Here is a 23,490-nt window from a genome sequence, read left to right as displayed (position 1 = left end):
CCCCAGTGACGGGCACCTGCCAGCAGGCCCCGACTCATGGCCCCCACCCCCAGTGACGGGCACCTGCCAGCAGGCCCGACTCATGTCCCTCACCCCCAGTGACGGACACCTGCCAGCAGGCCCCAACTCATGTCCCCCACCCCCAGTGATGGGTTCCTGCCAGCAGGCCCTGACTCATGTCCCCCACCCCACCCCCAGTGACGGGCACCTGCCAGCAGGCCCCGACTCATATCCCCCACCCCCAGTGATGGGCACCTGCCAGCAGGCCCCAACTCATATCCCCCACCCCCAGTGATGGGCACCTGCCAGCAGACCCCGACTCATGTCCCCCACCCCCAGTGATGGGCACCTGCCAGTAGGCCCTGACTCGTGTCCCCCACCCCCAGTGATGGGCACCTGCCAGCAGGCCCCAACTCATGTCCCCCAGACCCAGTGACAGGCACCTGCCAGCAGGCCCCGACTCATGTCCCCCACTCCCAGTGATGGGTTCCTGCCAGCAGGCCCTGACTCATGTCCCCCACCCCACCCCCAGTGACGGGCACCTGCCAGCAGGCCCCGACTCATATCCCCCACCCCCAGTGATGGGCACCTGCCAGCAGGCCCCAACTCATATCCCCCACCCCCAGTGATGGGCACCTGCCAGCAGACCCTGACTCATGTCCCCCACCCCCAGTGATGGGCACCTGCCAGCAGGCCCTGACTCGTGTCCCCCACCCCCAGTGATGGGCACCTGCCAGCAGGCCCGACTCATGTCCCCCACCCCCAGTGACGGGCACCTGCCAGCAGGCCCCGACTCATGTCCCCCAGACCCAGTGACAGGCACCTGCCAGCAGGCCCCGACTCATGTCCCCCACTCCCAGTGACGGGCACCTGCCAGCAGGCCCCGACTCATGTCCCCCACCCCCAGTGATGGGCACCTGCCAGCAGGCCCCAACTCATGTCCCCCACCCCCAGTGACGGGCACCTGCCAGCAGGCCCAGACTCATGTCCCCCACCCCCAGTGACGGGCACCTGCCAGCAGGCCCTGTTAGGCAGAATCCTGTGCAGTTCCCTTGTGGAGCACTACAGAACATTAAGACTACAGGTATGAGCAATACATCCCCTTTGGTATCAGTCTGTACCACAAAGATTTAGTTGGTAGCTTTGGCTAAGTAGTCAGACGTATCTCAAGAGGAAGATGAGCAGTATTCAGGGTTTACACCATATGACTACAATACAATGGTACAAGGAAACACTGACCAAAGCTTTTATTAAAAAGAATATATTTATTTATTTTACACACCTCTAGTTCAACACGTAAATCACAGTTATTAAAGCAAGTTAAAATCAGTCAAGAAAGTTATACACAACTCCCTGGTTAAATTGTAGACAAGTTTGAGCAAGAGTGAAAACTGAGCAAAACGGCACAGTGAAAACCAAACACAAATGGCACTCTATCAATTTCTCACAAGGGAGGGAAAGGACAAGTTATACAGGAATATACTCTTAGACACCTTAGCAACACTTCCCAATAAGATTGGAAACAGGTTTAGACAAGGCAGTACTTTAGCATGTATAATACTGAGGTGAAAACCGAGCAAAATGGCACTTCACAAGTTTTAAAAGTGGGAAGGAAAGGGTGGTTATAAGAGTTAGGTGCACCAACACATTTCTAGGTGAGAAGCAATCTAGAGAGGGCAGTTATAACAGATTCAGCCAGAGTCAATAGGCCTGTGCCAGAGTCAGTGGTACAGAGCAAAGAGCCCAGGACCAAAAATGTTCTTGTAGCTACAGTCAAGTCTTTGTTAAACGATTCGAAAAGGTGGTTGCAGAAGGTGAAAGACAATGTTAGAGGATAGGAGCGGCCAACCCAGCAGGTAGGTAAAGGATTTAAAACACCTTTAGTGCTACCAAACGAAAAGGGAGGCCTGGCGGAACAAAATACCTTAAAATGGAGAAGAGGCTCCTGCGGTGGCGGTTGTTCCTGGCAGTTCTTGCCGTTCAGGAGATCCAGCAGAGGAAGAGAGACTCTCATTGTGGAGGAAAGTTCGAGTTACTTCACTGCCCTGGGATGAAACCAGCCGCAGTGCTGCCAAACAAAATAAAATCACCTTTAAATCACGGTCCGGATGGACGGGTGCCTGGTTATCCGGTCTCCGAGTGCAGGGCACTGGCGATTCGACCAGGCAGGTCCTGGAAGGCGATTGGCAAACTGGTTGGTCCCACCAGCTCAAGGGAAGAAGGCTCTTGCAGATGAAGATCTTCTCTCGTCATGTGGAGAAAAGTGGTGAGACGCTGCAGCAGGGCTTCACCGGTGGTACAGTTGGTGCAGATGTCTTTGGCTACTCTCCTCTTTGGCTTCTTAGTTCCAGTGGCAACGTCTTGCTCTTCCAGTCCTCAGGACCCTGCCTTTATGCAAAAAGATCCCCATTCATACAGCATAGCTGTCACTCACACCGTGGAGTCGTCATCCTGGCGGGAGATCCTCCATCTTATCAGGGCAGAATGCAACATGGGTTGCTGAGGCAACCCTGTCCAGCGGTCCTACTCCCCCTCCCACACAATGGATCCACCCCAGAATCAGTGGCGCCGAAAGGAGGGCTTCTTGGCAGAAGCCCGTCAAAAGGACAACCAAAGGATCCCCGACCTGGGTTAGGATCTTAGAGAACTTACCGGAGTAAAGTTAATATAAAAATAACCCGGCAGTATGTTAGAGGCTGTCAGTAAATGTGGTAGCCTCGAACAATGGGAAAATCCCATAGGGAAATATTTGTGTTCGAATATTTTTGGTAGTAACCACTGCCACCAGCCAGAAACGTTTGAGAGAGGGACTGTACGGTCCCCTCTCGAAAATGAACATAAGGGAAAAACTATTAACCCTTGCCAGTACCCCCATAGTAAGATGGTTTGTAATGGTTTTGTTCATAAAGAGTGACTAGTAAAGTCAATGGGGACTTTACATGCCCTGGGAGACAGTAGTCGGTCCCAGGGTATGGAGTCTATGTTTAGAGGTTGCTACAACACCCCTGTGTCACTGCATGGAGGGTGCTGTGTAACACCTGTGGATAAAGATGGTTCCTATGAGGGTGAGATAAACCCCATAGACATTAAACACAAAAATAGCCTAGAACACACATAGCGAATATGCCTAAGAATGGGGAAAAGGGTAACACTCTTAGCAGGAGAAAAAAACAAACCCTTCAAATCCAGCAAAGCTGCTGGGGGAGTCTATAGGTAAGGGAAATTAGCCATAGAATCACAATTTTCCCTAACACTCGCCCCCCCAGACTAAGGGACAGGAGAATCTAATCCGCTCCTGGATGAGTCTCTTACCTCTAGTCGGTTATAAACATCCTAGAGAGACGATCAGCATTTTGGTGGTAACATCTTGACCTGTGCTCAATGGTAAAATCAAACCCTATGGAGTAAAATACCCCATAGCCCATAAAACACATTACAAAGTCAAAGGACATCCTCAAATCATGTCTAAGAGTGGGAGGAAAAGAGTCTCACTCTTAGCAGGAGAAACAAATAAACCCCAAAAATCCAGCAAAGCTGCTGGGGGAATCACTAGGTTTGGGAAATTAGCCTATTCAGAGAATTTTCCCTAACACTTGCCCCCCCCCAAGACTAAGGGACAGGAGGATTTAATCCACTCCTGGATGAATCTCATACCTCTAGACGATAACATACATCCTAGAGAGACCATCAGCATTTTGGTGGTGACACCCTGACCTGTGCTCAATGGTGAAATGAAACCCTTGGAGGCAGATTGACCATTTTAGCAGTTTTGGGTTTTCCGCTTTCATTTGCATCAACCATCTCAAGGGCTGGTGGTCTGTTTGAATAAGGAAAGTAGATCCATACAAGTATGGTCTAAACTTCTTCAAAGACCACACAATGGCAAAACATTCTCTCTCAATAGTTGCCCACCTTGTTTCAGGTTCCTTCAGTTTCCTACTGATGAAGCAAATAGGCTGCTCCCTACCTTTCTCATCCAGTTGACTGAGGACTGCACCTATACTTATATTGGAAGCATCTGTTTGCACAATGAAGGGTTGGTGGTAGTCAGGAGCTCTGAGAACTGGAGATTGACAAAGGGCTTTCTTCAGAATTTCAAAGGCCTGATTGCACTCTTCATTCCATTTGAACTTTTTAGGGAATTTTGGAGAGGAGATTACATTCACAGGAGAAGCTATGGACCCATAGTTCTCAATGAAATTCCTGTAATACCCAGTGAGGCCTAAGAAGGCTCTCACCTGGGTTTGAGTAGAAGGGGTTGTCCAATTTTGCACAGCTTCAATCTTGCTGAGCAATGGCCTTATTTCACCACCTCCTACCTCATTCCCAAGGTAGACCATTTTACTCCAACCAATCTGGCATTTACGTTCCTTTATGGTCAGATGGGCCTGTTCAAGAGCCTGCAAAACATATCCTAGGTGGTCAACATGTTCTTTGCAAGTAGGGCTGAACACTGCAATGTCATTCAAGTATGCCATGCAGAAGTCCTCCATCCCATTCAGAACCTGATTAACCATCCTTTGGAATGTAGCAGGTGCATTCTTTAGTCCAAAAGGCATAACCCTAAACTGGTATAGGCCTACTGGGGTGGAGAATGCAGTTTTCTCCTTGGCATGGTCAGTTAGGGCTATTTGCCAATAGCCTGACGTGAGATCAAATGAGCTGAGGAACGTATGAACCAAGTCTATCCACCAGCTCATCTTTCCTTGGCAAAGGATGGGCATCAGTCTTAGTGACTGCATTTAGGGCTCTATAGTCCATACAGAATCTCAACTCCTTGGATCCTGCTTTTGGTACTAACACAACTGGGCTAGACCATGGACTAGTAGAGGGCTCTTTTACCCCGAGATAAAGCATCTTGTTGACCTCTCCTTTGATGTGGGTTCTTACATTTTCTGACATCCTGTAACCCCTGCTTTTGACAGGTAAACAGTCACCAGTATTGGTATCATGCTGGCCCCAAGGGGTCAAGCCTGGTGCTAGAGAAAACAGAGGGGCAAATTGATTTAACAAAACTTTGCACTCTTCCTGTTGTTCAGGTGTCAGATTAGAAGAGAGATTAACTCCTACTTTCTCATCTAAAGGTTTGCCTCTGAGGCTGGGGGCCTCCACCAGAGTGGCAGCTCCTTCCACCATGAAGCTGCATCCTGCAGTGATAGTGACAGACTGTCCTTTGGGGATGGTGGCCTTAGTCATATCCCCCACTTTCATCAGCAGTATCTTCTCTAGGATTCCCCCTTCTAGTGTGGCCATGATGGGTGCCCCCACCAGAACCACCAGAGTGGCAGCTCTTTCCACCATGAAGCCGCTTCCCGCAGGGGTGTTGACAGACTGGCCTTTGGGAATGGTGGATTCAGTCATGTCTCCCATTGTTATCAGCTGTACTTTCCGTAGTATGCCTCCTACTAGTGTGTCCATGCCGGGGGCCTCCACCAAGACCGCCAAAGTGGCAGCTCCTTCCACCACGAAGCCGCTTCCCGCAGGGATGGGGACAGACTGTCCTTTGGGAATGGTGGCTTCAGTCATATCCCCCAATGTCATCATCAGGACCTTCCACAGGATGCCTCGTGCTAGTGTGTCCATGCTGGTGGCCTCCTCCAGGACCACCAGAGTGGCAGCTCCTTCCATAATAAAGCTGCTTCCCGCAGGGATGGTGACAGACTGTCCTTGGGATTGACCAGAACTCGGATGATTTCTTTGCCGCCTCTGGGGCTTTGGTACATCTTGCCTCATCAGCGTTCTTCAGCATCTGAGCTGTTTGTGGAGGTTGACATCTCCTAGCTCACATCCCTTTAGCATTCACAGAAGCTCCTCCCCCGGGTTTGTCATTTCCCTATAGTCCAAAGGCCCAGTAGATCTTCAATCACTCTCCCTCTTACCCGGGAGTCCCAGGATATCTACATCTGGCCCCAGAATGACTGCCCTGCCACACTTGCAGCAGAAGGTCAGTGGGGCATCCATATCTGGATACTTTTGACTCATGATCACTTGGGTACCCCTCTATTCAGGGGGTATCCATGTCAGGATACTCTTGAAGCTTGGTCCCTTAGGTACCCACCTATTCAGGGGACTTCCATGTCAGGATACTCTTGAAGCTTGGTACACTTGGGTACCCCTCTATTCCCGGGGCTTCCATGTCAGGATACTCTTGACTCATGGTTACTTGGGTACCACTCTATTCCGGGGGCTTCCATGTCGGGATACTCTTGAGTCATAGTCCCTTGGGTACCCTTCTATTCAGGGGGCTTCTGTGTCAGGATACTCTTCAGTCATGGTCACTTGGGTACCCCTCTATTCAGGGGGCTTCTGTGTCAGGATACTCTTGAGTCATGGTCACTTGGGTACCCCTCTATTCAGGGGGCTTCTGTGTCAGGATACTCTTGAAGCTTGGTCCCTTGGGTACCCCTCTATTCAGGGGGCTTCCATGTCAGGATACTCTTGACTCACAATCAGTTGGGTATCCCTCTATTCAGGGGGCTTCCATGTCAGGATACTCTTAACTCATGGTCACTTGGGTACCCCTCTATTCAGGGGTCATCCATGTTGGGATACTCTTGACTCATGGTTATTTGGGTACCACTCTATTCCGGGGGCTCCCATGTCAGGATACTCTTGAAGCTTGGTCACTTGGATACCCCTCTATTCATGTGGGGTTCCATGTCAGGATACTCTTGACTCATGATCAGTTGGGTACCCCTCTATTCAGGGGGCTTCCATGTCAGGAACTCTTGAAGCTTGGTCCCTTGGGTGCCCCTCTATTCAGGGGGCTACCATGTCAGGATACTCTTGACTCATGGTCACTTGGGTACCCCTCTTCAGGGGCTTGCATGTCAGGATACTCTTGACTCATGATCAGTTGGGTACCCCTCTATTCAGGGGGCTTCCATGTCAGGATACTCTTGACTCATGGTCACTTGGCTTGGGTACCCCTCTATTCAGGGGGCATCCATGTTGGGATACTCTTCACTCATGGTTACTTGGGTACCACTCCATTCCGGGGGCTTCCATGTCAGGATACTCTTGAAGCTTGGTCACTTGGGTACCCCTCTTTTCAGGGGGCTTCCATGTCAGGAACTCTTGAAGCTTGGTCCCTTGGGTACCCCTCTATTCAGGGGGCTTCCATGTCAGGATACTCTTGCCTCATGGTCACTTGGGTACCCCTCTCTTCAGGGGGCTTCCATGTCAGGATACTCTTGACTCATGGTCACTTGGGTACCCCTCTATTCAGTTCATATCCACAGCCCCTTTTCTCTGCTCTGAGATGCTTGGCCAGAGGTACTCCCACTGCAGGAGCATCCATCGTCTGCTGCAGGTCTTCCTCTCCCTTCTGCATTTCTTTGTGGTCACATCCTGTGGTGGTTGACTGCTTCACGGGCATGAGTCATGACATTCCACTTTGATTTGTGGTCTTGATATCTGTTGCCTTCTGGATAGATGACCATAAAGGTTGGTGAATTTTCCTTCTGCGTTGCATTATCTGGTCTTCTCTGGTCCCAGTGAGTACTTGCTCCACAAGGGCGACATCCAGTTTTGATGTGTGGCAGCATCTGTGTGACATGAGCCAGTTATAAATGTGACTCCATGTGAGTCACATACACTGGGAGTTTCTCACCTCTGATGTTCAAATACCATAGGGGAACCTCAGTCCCAGATTCTGAATGTTCTAATGCTGCCGCGTAGTGAGCACTTTCCACACAGATACATCTGGCCCTGGGGCGCTCAAAGTGGCTGGTCTCAGCTGCTTCTCCATGTAAAACCTCAATGATTCTACCCCATTTTTATACTAGACTGCCAGGTCCCTTCCTTTTCCACAGGAATGGCCCTATCAATCCAGATCTCAAACTCTTCCTCTCAGCGGGGCATCCGTTTGGCTCTCAAGAGGATTGCCAGATTAATCTATTCCAGAGTCTTTTTAAGAAGCGACTAGAGAGATGGTGGTCTTGTCGAGGATCTTTAGAGTGAGCCTGGAAACAGACTGATGTGACCCTTGCTGTGGTAATGCCTCCATTGCAAGGTTCAGGGTCAGACCTTCAGTATCAGCCCAGCTCAAATGGTTGATGTGAATGTCCTGTGCAGTCACAGCCTTGGATGGCACCTTTGGAAAACATGAAAGATTCCAGTCCTTTGCAATATTGAGCAATCATGCAGCAGCTATCTTCCACAAGTCCACGAGCCATTCGTTTCGAGGCTAGGATGGCATCAGCTGGGTTCCAGCTAACCTCAATAATACACTGCCATGCATCTGCTATCTGGGACAATTCCACTGGCCATTCGTTCAGAGGCTACGGTGGCTTACCAGCAGGGTTCCAGCTCTTCTCAACATTGAGCAGCCCATCAGCTGCTTCTATTACAAATCCACTATCCAATGGATCAGAGGCTAGGATGGCGCACCAGGAAGTCCAGCCCTTGTCAACAATACATTGTTATGCATCTGCTATCTTGTACGGGTCCACTAGCCATTCGTTCAGAGGCTAGGATGGCGTACCAGCAGGGTTCCAGTTCTTCTCACCAATACACTGCCATTCAACTGCTATCTGGGACAATCCGACTAGCCATTCATTCAGAGGCTACGGTGGCTTACCAGTAGGGTTCCAGCTCTTCTCAACATTGAGCAGCCCATCAGCTGCTTCTTTTGCAAGTCCACTATCCAATGGTTCAGAGGGTAGGATGGCGCACCAGCAGAGTCCAGCCCTGGTCAACTATATGCGGCTATAGAGCTGATATCTTGAACGGGTCCACTAGTTATTCATTCAGAGGCCATTATGGCGTACCAGCAGGACTGGTTGATGTCAGTGTAGCGGGATAAAAATGAGTGTCCTTTCAGTAACCATCCATTCAGCTGTTATGGTGCATTCCCATGCTTCAAATGCAAGTATCTCTACCTCAGCAGTGGCTCCAGGTTAAAGCTCTTTTAAAAAAAATGTAGCAGGTGTTTGATGCACTCTATCACCACCTTGTGTCACCCAAGTGAAGTAAATGATGGCAACTGGGCGATGAGGGCTGTGGTGACCGATCTCCCCCATTGTTGTAGGTAAGTGCATCTCACCTGTGCTGCAGAGAAGATCTTGGACACTGAAGCTCAGGAGTGTGGAACAGGACACAGCTCTCAAACTCCCACTATTATGTAACCACTAATCCTAATGGCAATTTAAGGGAAGGCTAATAACTATCCCCTCCTTCCCCAAGGACCATCAACAACTATCCTGCCTAGTAGCCACTTCACCCTAGATACTCCTACGCTAAAAGAGATTATGACACCCCAGCACTGGTGAACTTTACATAACCACCTCCAGCAGCAGGTGCTCTTCCTCTCCCAGGGGCCATCCACATTCGCACCCACTAGGCACGTCACCCTAGATACTCCTATGCTAAAAGAGATGATGAACACACCAGCAGCAGCAATGGTGAACTCGACAGAACCACCTCCAGCAGCAGGTGAGCTTCCTCCCCAGGGGCCATTCAGGGGCCATCACCTCATTACTGCCTCTACCCACGTTCCCTTTGAGGTTCCTATGCTAAAAGAGACGATGAGCACACCACCAGCAGCAGCACTGGTGAACTTTGGAATAGAACCACCTCCAGCAGCACTCGTGATCTTCCTCCCGCACGGGCCATCCAGGGGCCATCGCCTCATTCCTCCCTTCAGCCACTTTCCCTTTGAGGCCCCTATGCTAAAATAGATGATGAACAGAACAGCAGCAGCACTGGTGAGCTTTGGAGTAGAACCTCCAGCAGCAGATGAGCTGGGGAGCTGCCGAACTTATCCTTTGATGGCTGTGTCAACAGTTGCTTTACACCCGTGCTGCTGATGAACAGGTCACCAGCACCTCATTGCTGGTGCACTTTTCAGTTTAAGAACTAGAGCAAGCAGTGTGACCTGCCCTCTGATGCACACTACTGCACTGTTTATACCCCACAGGGGGCTGATGCAGGGACACTCCGGCACTTGTGATCTCTGCATTAGCACCGGATGAACCAGAGCAAGCAGTGTGACCTGCCCTCTGATGCACACTGCTGCACTGTTTATAACCCACAGGGGGCTGCTGCAAGGACACCCCAGCACTTGTGATCTCTGCATTAGCACCGGATGAACCAGAGCAAGCAGTGTGACCTGCCCTCTGATGCACACTACTGCACTGTTTATACCCCACAGGGGGCTGATGCAGGGACACCCCGGCACTTGTGATCTCTGCATTAGCACCAGATGAACCAGAGCAAGCAGTGTGACCTGCCCTCTGATGCACACTACCACACTGTTTATACCCCACAGGGGGCTGATGCATGGATACCCCTGCAATTGTGATCTCTGCATTAGCACCGGATGAACCAGAGCAAGCAGTGTGACCTGCCCTCTGATGCACACTACTGCAGTGTTTATACCCCACAGGGGGCTGATGCAGGGACACCCCAGCACTTGTGATCTCTGCATTAGTACCAGATGAACCAGAGCAAGCAGTGTGACCTGCCCTCTGATGCACACTACTGCACTGTTTATACCCCACAGGGGGCTGATGCAGGGACACCCCGGCACTTGTGATCTCTGCATTAGCACCAGATGAACCAGAGCAAGCAGTGTGACCTGCCCTCCGATGCACACTACTGCACTGTTGATACCCCACAGGGGGCTGATGCATGGACACCCCAGCACTTGTGATCTCTGCATTAGTACCAGATGAACCAGAGCAAGCAGTGTGACCTGCCCTCCGATGCACACTACTGCACTGTTTATACCCCACAGGGGTTGAAGCAGGGACGCCCCAGCACTTGTGATCTCTGCATTAGCACCAGATGAACCAGAGCAAGCAGTGTGACCTGCCCTCTGATGCACACTACCACACTGTTTATACCCCACAGGGGGCTGATGCATGGACACCCCAGCACTTGTGATCTCTGCATTAGCACCAGATGAACCAGAGCAAGCAGTGTGACCTGCCCTCTGATGCACACTACTGCAGTGTTTATACCCCACAGGGGGCTGATGCAGGGACACCCCAGCACTTGTGATCTCTGCACTAGCACCAGATGAACCAAAGAAAGCAGTATGACCTGCCCTCTGATGCACACTACTGCACTGCTAATACCCCCACAGGGGGCTGATGCAGGGACACCCCAGCACTTGTGATCCCTGCATTAGCACTGGATGAACTAGAGCAAGCAGTGTGACCTGCCCTCTGATGCACACTACTGCACTTTGTATACCCCACAGGGGCCTGATGCAAGGATTCCCCAGCACTTGTGATCTCTGCATTAGCACCAGATGAACCAGAGCAAGCAGTGTGACCTGCCCTCTGATGCACACTACTGCACTGTTTATACCCCACAGGGGGCTGATGCAAGGACACCCCAGCACTTGTGATCTCTGCATTAGCACCGGATGAACCAGAGCAAGCAGTGTGACCTGCCCTCTGATGCACACTACTACACTTTTTATACCCCACAGGGGCCTGATGCAAGGATTCCCCAGCACTTGTGATCTCTGCTTTAGCACCAGATGAACCAGAGCAAGCAGTGTGACCTGCCCTCTGATGCACACTACTGCACTGTTTATACCCCACAGGGGGCTGATGCAAGGATTCCCCAGCACTTGTGATCTCTGCATTCGCACCAGATGAACTAGAGCGAGCAGTGTGACCTGCCCTCTGATGCACACTACTGCACTGTTTATACCCCAGCACTTGTGATCTCTGCATTAGCACCAGATGAACCAGAGCAAGCAGTGTGACCTGCCTCTGATGCACACTACTGCACTGTTTATATCCCACACCAGCACTTGTGATCTCTGCATTAGTACCAGATGAACCAGAGCGAGCAGTGTGACCTGCCTCTGATGCACACTACTGCACTGTTTATATCCCACACCAGCACTTGTGATCTCTGCATTAGTACCAGATGAACCAGAGCGAGCAGTGTGACCTGCCTCTGATGCACACTACTGCACTGTTTATATCCCACACCAGCACTTGAGATCTCTGCATTAGTACCAGATGAACCAGAGCAAGCAGTGTGACCTGCCCTCTGATGCACACTGCTGCACTGTTTATACCCCACAGGGGCAGATGCAGGGACACCCCAGCACTTGTGACCTCTGCATTAGCACCGGATGAACCAGAGAAACAGTATAACTCTGCCTGTACTGATGCACTCCTCACTTTATTCTTGCACCCCAAAGGGTGGTGAGGAATAGGCAAGCAGTGCCCCCAATAGCTGAAACAACCTGAGGAACACATTGGACGACTGACATTGAGTGCAATCAACATGGTGTATTCAGTCACTTGGCCCCAAACAGAACTTGCCAAACAACAAAAATACTTCCCCTGCATTATAGCCAATAGCACCACAGGCCTTGAGCTCCTCTTTAGGGTTACCCCTCACCTTATAAGTCAGCAAGGTAGGTGCTCGCCCCCGGCATCTGTGTTCACCTTGCGTGACCCAGGTTCATATCCCAGTGCTGCTGACTCAGCATTTAACCCTTCCCGGTTTCTTTCCATCGAGCACCTTTACATTGGGAAATAGCATCTGTTATTACAGCGTTTGGAACCCGGCATGAAGCGCTATATATAATGTGATAGCAATGTTAGCTATTATATTTCACCTACTGTAAGATTTGGCTGACAGTCTGAAAGCCCCCCTCCCCCTCCTCCTCCCCCTCCTTAATTCATGCACTCACTGGCCATTATTTCTCATTTACAGGCGAGCAGCAGTGATAACTGCAACAGCCCTTGCAGAAGAAGTACAGCACTACGAGTCGCCAGAGGGAGAGTGATCAGACATCACGCTAAGCTCGATGCACCGGAGCACCCATTCTGCATTGCATCTCTGCTCTGAACATGCATCCCTGCTCACATCAGATGATCTGTACTGAGAACAGACTAATACAAGTGTGCTGAGTTCAAGAAGGCATCACCCAAAGCTCACACTTGTACAGATATCACAGCATCCTGCTGGCAAAATGACACAGTGTACTGAGCGTGAGAAAAGCTTCAGTCATGGCTCCCATCTATCCAGGAATCAGATGTTGCAGATGGGGGGGAACCACACCTGGGTAGTGAGCGTGAAAAATGCTTCACTCTAAGCTCTCATCTGTTAGCAAATCAGGGGATCCATGCTGGGGAGAAATCATACCAGTGCACAGAGTGTGGCAAAAGCTTCACTCAAAGCTCCACTCTGTTAGCACATCAGAAGATCCATGCTGGAGAGAAAATGTACCAGTGCACGGAGTGCAATAAAAGATTCAGGCATTGCTCTTCACTTTCCAACCATAAGAGGCTGCATACAGGAGAGAAACCGTACCAGTGCACAGAGTGTGAGAAAAGCTTCACTCTGAGGTCTAATCTGTTATCACATCAGAGGATCCATACTGGAGTGAAGCCATACCAGTGCACGGAGTGCGAGAAAAGCTTCACTCATCACACTAATCTGTCCAGGGATCAGATGCTGCATACAGGAGGGAAACTGTACCAGTGCACAGAGTGCATGGAAAGCTTCACTCAGAGCTTTAATCTGTCCAGTTATCAGATGCTGCATACAGGAGATAAACCATACCAGTGCACAGAGTGCAATAAAAGCTTCAGGCATTGCTCTTCTCTTTCCAGGCATCAGAGGCTGCATACAGGAGAGAAACCACACCAGTGCACAGAGTGTGAGAAAAGCATCCATCTGAAATCTAATCTGTTATCACATCAGAGGATTCATACTGGATTGAAGCCATACCAGTGCACGGAGTGCGAGAAGAGCTTCACTAAGAGCTCCAATCTGTCCAGACATCAGATGTTGCATACAGGAGAGAAACCATACCAGTGCACAGAGTGTGAGAAAAGCTTCCCTCTGAAATCTAATCTGTTAACACATCAGAGGATCCAGACTGGAGTGAAGCCATACCAGTGCACGGAGTGCGAGAAAAGCCTCACTCATCACACTAATCTGTCCAGGCATCAGATGCTGCATACAGGAGGGAAACCGTACCAGTGCACGGAGTGCATGGAAAGCTTCACTCAGAGCTTTAATCTGTCCAGTCATCAGATGCTGCATACAGGAGATAAACCATACCAGTGCACGGAGTGCAATAAAAAATTCAGGCATTGCTCTTCTCTTTCCAGGCATCAGAGGCTGCATACAGGAGAGAACCCACACCAGTGCACAGAGTGTGAGAAAAGCTTCCATCTGAAATCTAATCTGTTATCACATCAGAGGATTCATACTGGATTGAAGCCATACCAGTGAACGGAGTGCAAGAAGAGCTTCACTAAGAGCTCCAATCTGTCCAGACATCAGATGTTGCATACAGGAGAGAAACCATACCAGTGCACAGAGTGTGAGAAAAGCTTCCCTCTGAAATCTAATCTGTTAACACATCAGAGGATCCATACTGGAGTTAAGCCATACCAGTGCACAGTGTGCAAGAGGAGCTTCAATCAGAGCTCTCATCTGTTATCACATCAGAGGATCCATACTAGGAAGAAACCATACCAGTGGACAGCGTGTTTGACAAGCTTCCCTCAGAGCTCTCATCTGTTATCACATGAGATTCTGCATACTGGAGGGGAATCCATACCATTGCACGGAGTGCAAGAAGAGCTTTAGTACGGGTTCTTCTCTCTCCAGGCATCTGATGTTGCACACTGGGGTGAAAGCATACCAGTGCATGGAGTGTGAGAAAAGATTCATACAGAGGGGTAATCTGTTATCACATCAGAGGATCCATAATTGAGTGAAGCCATACCAGTGGACAGAGTGATTGACAAGCTTCCCTCAGAGCTCTCATCTGTTATCACATGAGATTCTGCATAATGGAGGGGAAACCATACCAGTGCACGGAGTGCAAGAAGAGCTTCAGTACGGGTTCGTCTCTCTCCAGGCATCTGATGCAGCAAACTGGGGAGAAACTGTAATGGTGCACAAAATGCATGCAAAGCTTCACTCTGGGCTCTGACCTGCACAAACCTCAAATGGTCCACGCTGGCAGGAAACTGAACCAGTGCATAAGAAAAGCTTTGCTCAGAAGTCTGCTTTGTGTGCCATCAGATGATCCATTCAAGTGAGAAACTCTGAGCTATGAGGTGGGATATGGGCCGTCATCAGAAGATCCATTCAGGGGTGATCCATACCTGAATTGTAAACACAGAGGTCCCAGGTGGCTCATAGGGAAAGCATTGAGGAGAACATGAACAGATAACCTGATAGGTTATAATGCAAGAAAAACCTGGACTGGATGAGCAGCACACCCCTGACATGGATCTTGGTTGCTGCAGTGTATGTGTTAAACCATATATTTATGTGTACAGGTAAAGCATTCATATATTGCTTCATCGTGTCATGAAGAACCTTTGCTAATGTCATTAAATTGAGTTGCAAATCACAGCTGATAGCCCAGCCTCATTCTACATAGAAATGTCAATGTTAAGTGTGAAATACCTTTCTCCAGAACAGAAAGGCCAACTTTGAAAGATCCCAACATTATTTTTTGTTTGTTTAAAAGGTTTAGGATAACATAAAGTCCAACATCTCTATTTCTGTATTTACTATCGAATTTCATGCCTGTATAATATGTAAATCCTTTAAGAAGCAATATTCATTATCTTATTCTAAAAGTACTTCTTATCTTTAAGAGATAAAGAGAGTCTCACGCCACTTAATGGCTGTCCCGTGTGGCGACTGTGGGCTCACAGGGTCCCATTCTGGTGCATGTATCCGCAATGTGTTTGTCGTTCTGCACATGCACAGTCCTGAGGGCTACACAGTTGCTTCCGCTTGCCCTTCAAGCCTCGATTTCGCCCCGCAGCACTATTTCAGGAACCGAGCCAGTTGGCTCAGCGAGCCTCAACGCGGTTCCCGGCTAGTCCGTTTGCCGCACCTTTACGCTCCTTGTGTTCCTTGTTTTGCCTTGCCCTGCTCGGCGCCTTTCTTTTGCCTTGCCCTGGATGTCTCTTGCCTCGCCCTGGATGTCTCCTGCCTTTTCCCTTGCCTTTCTGCTCCTCCCTATTGATTCCTAGCAAGCATTTTCCCCTGTTTACCCTTTTGCTCTGAGTGCCTGCCTTGATCCTCTTATTCTGTCTGTTCCCCGTTTGTCCTGGGGATACCCTCTTGCCTGCCAGGGCAGTCTTTTGTTTGGTTATATGCCTTTCTGCCTGCGGTACCCACCTAGCCTGCCTCCTTCATCTGCCAGTGTACCTGTGGAGCCCTTTTTGGTTGTGCCCAACTGTGTAATGTCCTGGCCGTTTTACAGCGTTTCACAGACATCTTCTCCGATATTATTGGTTTAACCAGCTGAGTCTACTTGGGTGACATTTTGTTTTTTTTGGTTTCCCTTCAAACACCACGTATTACATGTAAAGCAAGTCCTGCAAAATTGCTCCAGAACCATTTATTAGCCAAACCTGAGAAATGTCTTTTTCACCAGGAACAGATGGAATTCCTGGGATACATTATCAGCAATGTCGATATTCAAATGTTTCCTAATAAGGTCCAAACCATTAAAAAATGAAGTTTTCCCAGTCGGCCTCAATACTGACCGCTCTGACCAGTATCAAGGTGCATTTTCTTTGGGGAGACAGAGCCCGGATGGATTTTGAATATTTTAAGACTACATTCATGTCTGTACCATCTTATGCCATCCCAATGAAGTAGTACAGTTCATAGTGGGAACCAACACTTCCAATGTTGCCGTAGAGGCAGTATTGCTGTAACCCATCCAGGAGATGTGAACGGTACATTCCCATTGCCTATTGTTTATGAAAACGGACTACGAGTGAGCAGCACTATTCTGTAATCAAAAAAGAACTATTAGCCTTAAAAGCTGCTTTCGAGCAATGGTGTCATCATCTCCTTGGGGGTCAATTTATCGTGGAGGTACGAACCGACCATAAGAACCTGCAGCATTTACAGTTCTTGCATTGCCGAATGTCCAGACAAGCCTGTTGGGCCTTCATCTTTTCCTAATTTGACTTCAAAGTGATTTACAGTCCCTGTGAAAGGAATCAGAAAGCTGATGCCCTGTCACATTCCTTGGAGACCGTACCAGTGATACTAGAGAACAAAACGCTGATTCTCTCCCCAAAACGCTTCATGTGTCGGGTATAACCATACCTACAGACCTTCCTACGAGAAACAGCAACAGACTCATGGAAGCCTGATCTTCTACAAATGTCGGACGTTACCGAATGGAGTGGATTGCTGTTCTTTCAGGGATGGCTTTACATACCGACGACAGCTCTTTGTTCTGTGGTATAACACAGTTTCCATGATGCCAAGATGAGTGGACACCGTGGGGTGAAGGCCACAAAACAGTTAATAGCCTGACAGTTTTGCAGGTCACGATAGGCAGACCAAGTACGCGACTACGTGAGTACTTGTCCGGTCTGTAACCAGAATAAGACCATCCACAAATGTCCATTTGGATTATTACAACCCACCGTAATTCCACCGTTTCCCTGGCACACTATTGCCATGAATTACATTATTGAACTTCTTGCATCTGACGGCCACACTTGTATCAAGGTGGTGGTGGACTGCTTTACAAAGACCACCCACTTCATACCCCTGGTTTCCATTCCTACTGCAACCCAGACAGCATAGGTATTTTTACACAAAGTCTATTGTCTGCATGGCTTACCCGAGAAGATGCTGTCTGACCGGAGCTCTCAGTTTCTTTCCAACTTCTGGATTCAATTGTGCAAACAACTAGGTATCCAATGGGCATTAAGCTCTGGCTATCATCCCCAAACCAACGGGTAGACCGAGCGCACCAATCAGACCCCGGAGCAGTATCGGTGATGCTATGCAAATGCCACCCAAGAAAATTGGTACCGTCAACTGGGTGTGGCAGAAGTGGCATCCAATAATGCCATACATTCAACCACTTTTCTGAGTTTCTTCTACTGCTCCACTGGGCAACATCTGAAACTACATCCTCTACGGCCAGTAATGCCCAGTCCCATTGCGACTGCAGACATTGTGGTGGCTCGGATTCAGGAGCAACATCTAAAGGCCAAGGTGGCCTTGGCAGATGCACAGGATTGCATGAGTGTACAGGCAGACAGGAGACATACACCAGAGCCCTTGTTTCAGGTGGGAGACCAGGTTTGGCTTTCCTCTAAGAATTTGCCAGTCAAGAATCCCCCCACTAAGCTGGCTACCAGCTTTTTCGGTCCTTTTAAGATCATCAAATGAGTGTCCTCAGTTGCTTTCCGCCTACTATTACCCACGGCCTGGCGGGTGCATCCGGTCTTTCATGTATCCCTTTTAAATCCATTTCAAATGATACCGATGGTCGTTCCTGCAGGGTGTCCCGGAATTTGAGGTAAAAGAGATCTGTGACTCGCAAATCCGGCGTGGAGTGCTTCAATATCTGGTTGATTGGAAGGGCTATCCTGCCATTGATCGCTCTTGGGAGCCTTGTTCCAATGTCCTTGCACCATGCCTGGTCCACATGTTCTTCTGCACGTACCCGGGGAAGTCCAGGGTTGTGGCCCTTCCTGGGAGGAGGCATAGTGTCATCCCACTTACCTGCCATCTTGTGTGGCAACTGGGGGCTCTCAGGGTCCCATCCTGGCACATGTATCCACAATGGGTTTTTTCTGCAATGGTACCCTGCAGTGTTCCACTCACTGGGGAGCTGCCATCATCTCTGAACTGCGCGTGCACTGACAGCTATGTTCATCGTTACTGAGGGTTACGTAGATGCATCCGCATGCCCTTCAAGTCTTGCTTTACCTCCTGCAGCACTATTTCAGGTACTGAGCTGGTTGGCTCTGTGTGTCTCAAAGCGGTTCCTGGCTAGTCCGTTTACTGCACCTTTATGCTCCTTGTGTTCCTTGTTATGCCTAGCCCTGCTTGGATCCTGCCTTTTGCCTTGCCCTGCTTGTCACCTGCCTTTATCTTGCCTTCATGCTCCCCCTTGATTCCTGGCCAACTTTCTCCCCTGATTCCCCTTTGCTCTAACTGCCTGCCTTGATCCTCTTATTCTGCCTTTTCCCTGTTTGTCATGGGGATCCCTCTTGCCTGCCAGCCAGTTTTTTGTCTGGTTATCTGTCTGCCTGGTGTACCCACCTAGCCTTCCTCCTCCATCTGTTGATGCACCTGTGGAGCCCTTATGGGTTGTGCTCATCGTTTTCCTCTGTCTCAACCCAAGTGACCATCTGCCTACTTGCATCATCGTATTCGCTGTGGCCTGCCCTGTCAGTGCTTGCACTGTTACAATACCATGCAAATTAGGGAAGTGTTGTCCCATGATGTTGGGAATCGACTCAGCACTGACCCCTCTTCCTGAATTAGGGTAGAGTGTTGGGTTAGTTCCTTGCTCTACATCAACTTCTCAAGTCCCCCGTTATCAGTCTGGCCTCAAGATCCAAGCTAGAGGCCCAGCGAACATGTACGCAGCACCAGCGTGACGCTCAGTATAACAGAGAGCAACAAGGAATTGAAGAGTCATTAATATATGAATAATTCTTGAATTAGCTTCAACTCACCATTGAGAACTTCCATAATTCCTCAATACTCCAGAATAACCTCCACGTGATGTGCCTCATTATTATTATTATTATTATTATTATTATTTTTATTTTTATTATTATTTTTATTATAACGTGCCTTAGATTTCAGGAAAGGCCAGGCATTTTCCACTTCTGGGGGGCACCGATAAGACTTTGGCAGGACACAGTGGTGCTTTTTTAGAAGCCAACAAAGCACATTAAAGCAATAAACTCAAATTACTTGGGCTGGGCTTGCTGGGCTTGCCTTACAGCTGAGCTAGCCCAGTAGGGCTGTTCTGGCCTTCATTGGTATGTGATTGCCTTAATAGGACTGAGCTTCCCTAATAGGACTGAGCAACCATTAAAAGGCTTGGGATTGCCATGGTAGGGAATGAGCAATGGTCTTGCTTTGACAGAGATGGGCTTTCCTTGACAATGATGGGCTTGCTTTGATAGGGATAGGCTATCATTAATAAGACTGGGATTCTCTTCACTCTGCTGGGCTTCCCATGGTACCGTTGTAGAGGTGGACCTGACTTGATAGGACTGGGCTTCCCTTGATGGGACTGGGATTTCCATAGCTGAGATGTAGGGATGGTCTTGCCTTGATATGGCTGGGCTTGGATTTTTATGGATTGTCATGCCTTGATATGACTGGACTTGCTGTAATAGAGATTCCTCAATAAGGTAGTCCCACCTTGATAAGGCTAGGCTTTGCCTGGATAAGGCTAAGCTCACCTTAATAGGGCTCAGCTTGTCTTAATAGTGCTGGACGTGCCCTGATATGTCTGGACTTGCCTGGATAGGGCTAAGCTCACCTTAATAGGGCTTTGATTGCATTAATAAACCTGGGCTCACCTTGCTAGGGATGAGCTTGCCTTAATAGAGCTGAGATTGCCTTCATAAGGCTGGGCTCACCTTGCTGGGGCTGAGCTTGCTCTAATAGGGCTCAACGTGACCTGATATGGCTGGGCTTGCCCGGATAGGGCTCCAGTCACCTAATAGGGCTCAGCTACCCTTAATAGAGCTGGATTGTCTTAATAGTGCTGAATGTGCCCTGATATGGCTGGACTTGCCTGGATAGGGCTTTGGTCACATCATAGGGCCCTGCTTGCCTTGATGGGGCTCGGCTTCCCTTAATAGAGCTGAGATTGCCTTAATAAAGCTGGGCTCACCTTGCTGAGGCGGAGCTTGCCTTAATAGTGCTGAAAGTGCCCTGATATGGCTGGACTTGCCTGGACAGGGTTATGGTCACCTAATAGGGCTCAGCTTGCCTTGATGGGGCTGGGCTGGCCTTGATATGGCTGGATTCACTTTAATAAACCTGGGCTCACCTTGCTGGGGCTGAGCTTGCTTTCATAGGTCCTGGCTTGTCTTAACTCTTCTGAGCTTGCCTTAATAGTACTGAGCTAGTATTTCAAGTGTTGAGCTTGCCTTAGTAGGGATTCAGGAATAGGCTTGCCTTGATATAAATGGCCTTTCCTTGATAAGGACGGGTTTTCATTAATAGGGCTGTGCTTGCCTTATTAGGAATGGGCTTGCATTAATAGGACTGGGCTTTCCATGGCAGTAATGTAGGGATGGGCTTGACATGATCTGGCTGGACTCGCTGTAATAGGGCTGATCTTCCCTTAATATGGCTGAGCTTGCCTTGATAGGGATGAGCTTGCTTTCAAAGGGATGGGCTTTTCTTGATTATTCTGAGTTTACCTTAATAGGACTGAGCTAGCTTTGTAAGGGTTGGGCTTGCCTTGGTAGGGATTGAGGAATGGGCTTGCTAGATAGAAATGACCTTTCCTTAATTAAGGATGGGTTTTTATTATTAGGGCTGTGCTTGTCTTATTAGGACTGGGCTTGCATTGATAGGGCTGGGCTTCCCTTGATAGGGCTGGGCTTCCCTTTATAGGGCTGAGCATTCCATGGCACAGATGCAGGAGTGGGCTTGACTTAGATTTGTGTGGATTGTCTTGCCTTGATATGCCTAGTCTCTCGGTAATAGGGCAGATCTTCCCTTAAGATGGCTGAGCTTGCCTTTAATATGGCTGAGCTTACTTTAATTTGCGCAGACCAGAACCCCCCCCTGCCCTCGCAATTCTTGTTCTACACTTGCACATTTCAAATGTCACAATGGTAGGACCGTTTTGGTATCTTTCTCCCTTATCCCCTTCACCCCCGTTTTTTGTCTTGTGGCATCTTGAAACTCCATTTGTTATATAGGCGCTTTACAAATATCCAATAAATAAATACATTTTTTTAAATATAAGGCTGATAGGGCTAAGCTCATCTTAATAGGGATCAACTTGACTTAATAAAGCTCTGATTGCCTTAATATGGCTTAATTTGACTTTATACGGTTGGGCTTGCCTTAATATGGCTAGATTCACTTCAACAAAGCTGGGGTCATCTTGCTAGGGCTGAGCTTGCCTTAATACTGCTCAGCTTGCACTGATATGGCTGGTCTTGCCTTGATATGGCTGGGCTTGCCTTGATATGGCTGGACTTGCCTTGATATGGATGGGCTTGCCTTAATAGTGCTGGGCCCGCCCTAATATGCTGGACTTGCCTTGATAGGGTAGGTTTACTGTGATATGATTTGACTCACCGTACATGGGCAGCGCGTGACTAAATGGGCAAGGCTTGTCTGAATAGGGCTGAACTTGGTTTGATAGGGCTGGGCTCACCTTGATATGGTTGGCTTGCCTTAATAGGTCTGGGCTTGCCGTTATATCAATGGATTCACTATAATAAAGTTGGGCTCACCTTGCTAGGGCTGAGCTTGCCTTAATACTGCTGAGCTTGCACTGATATGGCTGGACTTGCCTTGATATGGCTGGACTTGCCTTGATATGGCTGGACTTGTCTTGATATGGAGGGGCTTGCCTTAATAGTGCTGGACTTGACCTGATATGGCTGGACTTACCTTGATAGGGCTAAGCTTGTGTGATATGACTTCACTCACTGTACTTGGGCAGAGCGTGTCTAAATAGGGCAAGGCTTGTCTGAATAGGGCTGAACTTGGTTTGATAGGGGTTGGCTCACCTTGATAGGGCTGGGCTTGCCTTAATAGGTCTGGGCTTGCCCTGATATGGCTGGCTTGCCTTGATAGTGCTGGGCTTGCCCTGTTATCCACCTCCCCTTGTACCAAAAGCTGCCTTCCCTACTGCACATAAGATCTACACGGCAATCAATATAGACAGTGCCGGTAAGAGCTGCCCAGAGATAACTAACATTTTCACCGTCAGAGAGAACCTTAACCCAACTGACTCATGGGAATGTAGTTTTTGACCCATTTTTGCATGGGAACCCTGTCTTAAGGCCGCTTTGCAGCCCTTTTTCCTTACATTACCCACTCCTCTAGGGCCATTCCCTGGACCTGGCTTACCCGGATGGGAACAATGACATAGTCTTACCAGATGGTCTGCATGCATTGCCTCCACTGGTTCCCAAGAATTGTCCTCTGGACCACAATCCACCCAGGAAATCAGATACCAAAGCATTTCCCATGCCACTTGGAGTCCAGAATGTGCTGAACTTCAAATTCCTCCTGACCATCGTTCATCACCCCCAGAGCCTTTCTTGTCACCACACCAGGAGCTGGTGTTTTAACCAAAGAAATGTGAAACACTGGATGAATCCTCATACGAGAAGGCAAGCTCAATTGCACCGCTGTATCTGAAACACACTGAACAATGGGATACGGTCTGGGATACGGTCTGATGAAGCAAGGAAACTTTACAATACCCAAACAACTTAATGTGCTGAGTGGACAACCATACTCAATCTCCCACCACATACTTAGGACTGGATCGTCTTTTCCGATCTGCTTGCCTCTTATAGACCACCTTAACCTTGTCCAGATTTTGGAATGCCTTCTCTCGTATTTAAAGAAGCTCCTGTGTGCGTTCAGTAACTGCCGGGATCTTATTAAACCTTGTAACCCTCTTTGGTAACATTTGACAATCTTGGCCATACAGACAGAAATGAGGGGACATTCCCAATGAATCATGTTTGGCATTTTTATAAC

The 23,490-nt window shown here is 48.9% G+C and overlaps 1 protein-coding gene across 1 annotated transcript in view; it reads left to right on the top strand.

Annotated features, from left to right (window-relative positions):
* LOC138498518 (zinc finger protein 271-like) overlaps window positions 1–15,353 on the top strand; it is a 173,135-nt gene extending 157,782 nt beyond the window's left edge. The window contains exon 3 of the mRNA XM_069622299.1: window positions 12,691–15,353. Within this exon, the coding sequence (XP_069478400.1) occupies window positions 13,201–14,220 (1,020 nt within the window). The 5' untranslated portion in view covers window positions 12,691–13,200 and the 3' untranslated portion in view covers window positions 14,221–15,353. The remainder of the gene's footprint in view (window positions 1–12,690) is intronic.
* Window positions 15,354–23,490: the final 8,137 nt, after the last annotated feature.

This window comes from Ambystoma mexicanum, chromosome 5q (assembly GCF_040938575.1).
Source record: "Ambystoma mexicanum isolate Mex_15411 chromosome 5q, UKY_AmexF1_1, whole genome shotgun sequence".
In the NCBI taxonomy this organism is placed as follows: Eukaryota; Metazoa; Chordata; class Amphibia; order Caudata; family Ambystomatidae; genus Ambystoma; species Ambystoma mexicanum.
This window is presented reverse-complemented; position numbering and strand designations above follow the sequence as displayed.